The 6,160-nt window shown below is 39.5% G+C and overlaps 1 protein-coding gene across 1 annotated transcript; it reads right to left on the bottom strand.

Moving 5' to 3' along the window:
- Positions 1-810: 810 nt before the first annotated feature.
- On the bottom strand, positions 811-5,923 carry LOC105923692 (major histocompatibility complex class I-related gene protein). Its single transcript, XM_036134358.1, has 7 exons — positions 5,819-5,923; positions 4,930-5,196; positions 2,766-3,044; positions 2,368-2,670; positions 1,520-1,627; positions 1,394-1,411; positions 811-1,294 (listed from the first exon to the last, which is right to left on the bottom strand). Exons 1-7 carry the CDS (start codon positions 5,862-5,864, stop codon positions 1,284-1,286), a joined length of 1,032 nt encoding a protein of 343 aa, XP_035990251.1. The 5' UTR covers positions 5,865-5,923; the 3' UTR covers positions 811-1,283.
- Between the last annotated feature and the right edge of the window lie 237 nt (positions 5,924-6,160).

Below are 6,160 nucleotides of genomic sequence, written 5' to 3'. Positions count from 1 at the left end.
ATCTCTTTCTTTGCTTCACATAGCTTCAAGTTGACCTAAAAATTGATATAAAAAGTTCAAAAACGTTTTAGTAATTTTTGAACGTGAGCAATGGCAAAAGAACCAAACAGGTAATATAATGTATGGTTTCTGTTTCCCTCTAGTGGACAGTTGCTGAAACGTACCTTTGAAAGCAAGAAAAGTAAAAATCAAATACTTTCTTTTAGAGGCTGCAAATGCAGCATATTAGTAATCATTTTAAAATATTCATTGTGTACTAGCTCCTTAGTAGCTTTTGGATTTATCTTCTCAATTAAACATTTTAATTAGATTAAAAGAAATGTGTCAAATGTGTAAAAATAGAAGCAGCTAAAGCTGCTTATAAATTACAATTATAGAAATATGTCAAAATGTAATGATATCTTCAGATTAATAGAACTTGGAATTGCAACACAAGCAAGTGTTTTTTATTTAATGTTTCGTGTCATGCTTGTTAGTTAAAATGCAAAGGATCATCAATATAAGAGTTTAATTTAAATTGAGGTCATTTTAAAATCTTTTAAAAAAGTACACAGAGGTTAGTTACCATTACGCTGATTGCAAATATTCTCAAGTTTTATTAGTTTCGTTATTGCTGCTTACATGACAGTTGTTTTCACCTTTATCCTCAAAGATGCCAAAATTCAAACAAATCTTTGTAATTATCAACAACTTTTTTTATTCAATAATAATGAAATAATATCAATTTTTTCATGTACTTAAAAAAGACAATTACAGTTGTTTCTTTCCCCTGTCAAGTTAATCAGTTCAACTGTTAAAACCTTTTGTGACTTCTTCCTCTTTGTTTCATGAGTAGAAAACGTCTTTCTACTGTTTACTACACAACAGATTTACAGAAAAAAAAGACAGAAGAAAAGGTGAAAACCAAAAAAGTATTAACATCTTATAATAAAAATGAATGTATTTGATATAACACATTGTGTACGTAAGTAAATCTTATAAAGATAAATTTCACCCTACAACAAGTCCAGCCCTAAGATCAATAAACCAGCTGATCCTGGAGGCTTCAGCAAATGTGTATTCAGAGCTCCCCTCACTAAGAGTGATCTAACAAAAAAGGTTGTACAAAGTAAAGCTTACATATAGTCTAGTCTGTTTGCCGTATTCTGTTAATTTTTACTGCTGGACACAACTTAATGGTACAACAACAATCATTCATGCAGCAATAGCCCTCTATGGAGACGTGTCCATTGGAAGTTTGAAGTGTAAATTTATTGACTCTCCACCCAGTCAAATATTGTCCTTTATTCTTCTCCTGTCAAGACAAACAGCAAAATGTGAACTCTTGCCTGTTACTGTAAATATAATACCAAACCCCTATTACCAGAAAACGACTTAAAAGGGGAATAATTACCATCAACTTGCTGGAATCCTGGAATGTAAAGAATAAACACCATAAATGAAGTAGTGAACTATCAGCTAATACATCTCTAACATTCATTTCAAATTATGGCATTTAGAAAATACATTGTTTCCTCACCATTACATTTCCTCAACCAGAAGACGCCAACAATTACGGCAACTCCCAGAAGAAGAAATGCTGCAACACCTCCGGCAACAGCAGCAACAGGAATCTCTGGAGGAGATGCTGAGAAGGTCCAACAACATGGGCCAAACAGTTAGGAAATTAAGCTGTTTTGTTAAATAAATTCAAGAAGGCGTAATCTTGTTTGTTTGTTGTCTTAATGCCCTAAAATGTCATGTGATGAAGGACTTTTTTCGAGAGAAAAAAAAGACAAACCTCACACTAACATCTACCTGTAAATTGACTATATTGGCAGAAAAGAGACAAGATTCTTGATATAATTTTTATTTACTGACGTTGAGTTTGTAATGTGTCTTTGGTTGCGATGCTCCCGCTTCGCAACTAATGACACAATGAAGAAATTCAAGAAGGCATAATATTGTTTAAAAACATAGAGTAAAAAATATCTTACTGCCTTAGATGTCATGTGATGAAGGGCTTTTAAAAAAAAAAAAACAGGGCAAACCTCACACTAACATCTACCTGTAAATTGACTATAGTGGCAGAAAACAGACAACATTGTTGATATAATTCTTATTTACTGCTGTGAGATTTCCAATGTGTCTTTGGCTGAAATGCTCTAAAAGAGCCCGTTGATCGGACATTTAACTTATGACTGGACGTAATATTGAGGTCCCTTTTCTTCCTCTCCAGTTTATGTGCTTAAAGTGGTTTTAAAATGCCTTGTTCAAATATGCATGAATATACCAAGAAATAATGTGCTCTTGAAGGGTACATATATTGCTTAATAATTTCAGTTTGCTCTCCTAAATTAGTGGAGCCATCACAGAGGTGCATCTTACCCCAGTTTGTACGGATCACAGATTTATCCAGTGTGACTATTATGTCATCTTCAGCACCAGAGAGCTGAAACACACAGTCATATCTCCTCCAGCCTCCAGGCTGGATGGATGAAATGTTGAGTTCAGCACTCATCTGGAAGGTCCCATCATTGTTCATGAGGATCTCTCCTTTTTCCACACCTTCATGAATCTCCTCTCCGTCTTTCCTCCAGAATATTTCAGCTCTGTCAGGGTAGAAACCTGTAGCGTGGCAGCTGACCACAGAGGAGGGAGTCTTCTGGAGCAGAGATACAGACGGGCTTTCTGCAGAGAGAAAATACTCTTAAATATGATCCGTATCATTCCTGCTGATTCAGGATTTAGAGGTATTAAATATAGTGTAATTTCAATACAAATACCTGTCCTCTGCAGAAAGCTCCTCCCTTGATGGACATAATTCTTTAACCAGACAGGACATTCGCTGTTGTAGTAGTTTTTATTATATTCTAATCTAGCTTTATCATCATCCCATAGAAGTTTTATGATGACAGCTTGTGATTTAAGAGCAGTCCATGTCAGGTTGTTCAGGTCCACGGCTAAGAAGTCCTCACCATTAAACCCATATCGATTATACCCTTTAATTTCGCCAGTCTCATTATCCCAATCACAGCCATTCATTATCTGTAAAATGTAGGGACCTAAAAGACAAGAACAATTGAAGAAAAAACAGAAACAGCTTTTATCTATACAGTTACATCTCATGGCTGAATAGGACAAATATACATATGTCCCTCCTCTTCTGCTTCCACATCCTCTTCCGAGGGCATAGAGCTGATCCAGTGTTCTACGGCCAGGACAAATACCACACTGCTCTTCCTGAATCCAAGATTCGACTATCTGACGGACCCTCCTTTCCAGAACCCCAGGACAGACCTTACCAGGGAGGCTTAAGAGTGTGATTCCTCTGTGGTTGTAACACACCCTCCGGTCCCCCTTTTTATATAGGGGGGCCCCACCCCACCCCAGTCTGCCAATCCAGGGAAACTGCCTCCGATGTCCACGCAATGTTGCAGAGTCGCGTTAACCAACACAGCCCCACAACATCCAGAGTCTTAAGGTACTCAGGGCGAATCTCATCTGCCCCCGGGGCTTCCTCCCCACCATCAGAGCCTGCTCACCACCAGGTAGTGGTTGGTGGAGACCTCCACCCCTCTCTTCACCCGAGTGTCCAACACATGTGGCCGCAGGTCAGATTAAACAACAACAGAGTCGATCATTGAACTACGGCCTAGGGTGTCCTGGTGCCCTTACGCACATATGGACACCCTTATGCCTGAACATGGTGTTCGTTATGGACAATCCATGACGAGCACAGAAGTCCAACAACAGAACACCACTCAAGTTCAGATAAGGTGGGCTGATCCTCCCAACCACACCCCTCCAGGTCTCGCTGTCATTGCCCACGTGAGCGTTGAAGTCCCCCAGCAAAACGAGGGAGTCCCCAGGAGGGGCACTCTCCAGTACCCCCTCCAAGAACTCCAAAAACTGTGGGTAATCTGACCTGCTGTTAGGCGCATAAGCACAAACAACAGTCAGAACCCGTCCACCCACACATATGTGGAGGAAGGCGACTCTATCTTTCACCGGGGTAAACCCCAACGTACAGGCACCAAGATGAGGTGCAACAAATAGGCCGACTCCTGCTCACCGCCTTTCATCAAGGGCAACTCCAGAGTGGAAGAATGTCCAACCCCTCTCAAGGAAACTGGTTCCAGAGCCATGCATCGAGGAAAGTCCAACTAGCTCTAGCCGGAACCTCTCAACCTAGCGCACTAGCTCTGGTTCCTTCCCCACCAGAGAGGTGACATTCCACGTTCCAAGAGCCAACTTCTGCAGCCGAGGATCGGAGCGCCAAGTTCCCCGCCCTCTGGACCTTGGTGTTTGTGTCTCAAATATACATTTGAGACATAAACTTGTGATACTCAAAATAGCTTCAGTGTGTCACAGAAATAAAAATACATTTTTTTGCAAGAAATTAACGGCAAAATTAGATTAAAAACATACTGGCTAAAACATCCAGTGGAATTATTACGTAGAATCAAAGTACAAGAAGAAGTAAAAAGAAATGATGAAGCCTGAAGAAGTCAAAGCAATAACCGAAAGTTAAAAGAAACTGTTTTATTTTCAGTATGAAGTTTGGCCACCAAATACCGTCCAGGGATCATGTGTTGGAAAATAAAAATTAAACCTAAAGCTAGATTTGGAATAAATAATAAAATGTAAATAATAACTCCAGATTATATACAATGAAAAATATCAATACAAGATAATGATAACTCAGGAAAACTCTTTGTCATTTATATTTCATCATGATGTTGTGATGAAAACCGTGAGGTGTAACTTTTCTGCATCTTTTTTCATCCTTGCTGGGTTGAGAGATATATCCAACAGTACTATTTATGTAAAGTCTGTGGACCTTTTCTACCATAAAATGGCATTTAATGTGACAAATCTAAATGTATGATGCCTCCTAGATATACCACAAGAAAGGAACTTAAAGAGGTGAAAATTATAACACATTACCTTGAGTTAGGTTTAAGCGTTGCTTAAAGTTATTAATTTTTGCTCTGAAGGCATGCTCCTCTTCAAGACACTTCTGATAATACCACTTCAGGTGTTCAGGATCTCCTTCCAATAGTCTCCTCATCCAGTCTTGTCTGGGCTTGACTGTCTTGATGTTGCTGTCACAGTAGCCCACCTGAACTTCATCCACTGTTGCAGCACTGATGAACTCTGGAAAGCCTGGGACTCCATCGGTAGCAGTAAGGAAATATCTCAGGGAATGTTTCACTGAAGGGAGAGAATATCACAGAAAAGGTGACGCCGTACCCTCATGCTAAATGAGGAATGCATTTTTACATTCTTATTGTCCACAAACAAGCCTGCCATTAATCTTCACATGGTGCAATATTCTGGCTGCTTTTAGTGTTGTTACAGCAAGTATTGGTCTGTTATTACATACATCAAACACAGTTCACATTATGTTTAGCTACTGCTGGAATAGATTTCCATTTGTATCATTGGCTGAGAGGAATAAATGACACCTTTGGAAGCACAAGACCTAATTGTAGGCTCCTGTCTTCCATAAAATGCATGAAGTAGTAAAACACTTTATATCCGCTAAAATGGTTTGCATCTTTTGTTTAGGAAGACGGTGACTTCATCATTAAAAAAAACATGTATTTGGTTGGAACATATGCAAGAAAGTTAATTTAGTCGATGAAAGCTTGGTACATTATAATGAGTCGATCTGTAATGGTCACATCTGTAGGCCTACGGCAATGTCTAGGTGTCTCGTGTTTCATGGGCAAACGCCAGGGCGTTGGCAAATGCTCACTGTGAACTGAAAACAAAGCTATCGGAATGTCCCGCTGGGATGGAAAACAAGTAACAACATGTAACCCCGTCTTACCTGAAGATGTGATGTGAAAGAGAAGCAGTGGGCCAAAATAGTTCATGATCCTGCTTTGTTCGAGCCAAAACGGTTTAAAAACTTGAGGTAAAGTCAGCCGCACACATAACCGGAACCAAAACAACTTGACGGGAAGAGGCGAGGTCACATTCGGCCAGTTAAGATGGGGAGGAAGCGGGAGAAAGTGAGGAAGAAGGGGGAAGGGGAAAAAGGAAGAAAAAGGAGGAGAGGAAAAAATTATACTATTTTGTGCAAACTTCGATGTAACAAACAGTTATGTAGTCCCCTGAATGGGAATTGGAAGATTTTATAACATTGACCCACATCTGACATTCCATGAAC

This window comes from Fundulus heteroclitus, unplaced genomic scaffold (genome assembly GCF_011125445.2).
Source record: "Fundulus heteroclitus isolate FHET01 unplaced genomic scaffold, MU-UCD_Fhet_4.1 scaffold_80, whole genome shotgun sequence".
Lineage (NCBI taxonomy): Eukaryota > Metazoa > Chordata > Actinopteri > Cyprinodontiformes > Fundulidae > Fundulus > Fundulus heteroclitus.
The sequence above is the reverse complement of the archived record's forward strand: the minus strand, read 5'-3'. Positions and strand labels throughout refer to the sequence as shown.

What these genes read in the sequence shown, in the direction of transcription:
- LOC105923692 (XM_036134358.1), bottom strand. Translation starts at nt 5,864, where the DNA reads ATGAACTATTTTGGCCCACTGCTTCTCTTTCACATCACATCTTCAG. An exon ending in GAGCTTTCTGCAGAGGACAG is followed by an intron (nt 2,671 to 2,765) that starts GTATTTGTATTG and finishes TTCTCTCTGCAG; the next exon opens with AAAGCCCGTCTGTATCTCTG. An exon ending in TGTGATCCGTACAAACTGGG is followed by an intron (nt 1,628 to 2,367) that starts GTAAGATGCACC and finishes GGACCTTCTCAG; the next exon opens with CATCTCCTCCAGAGATTCCT.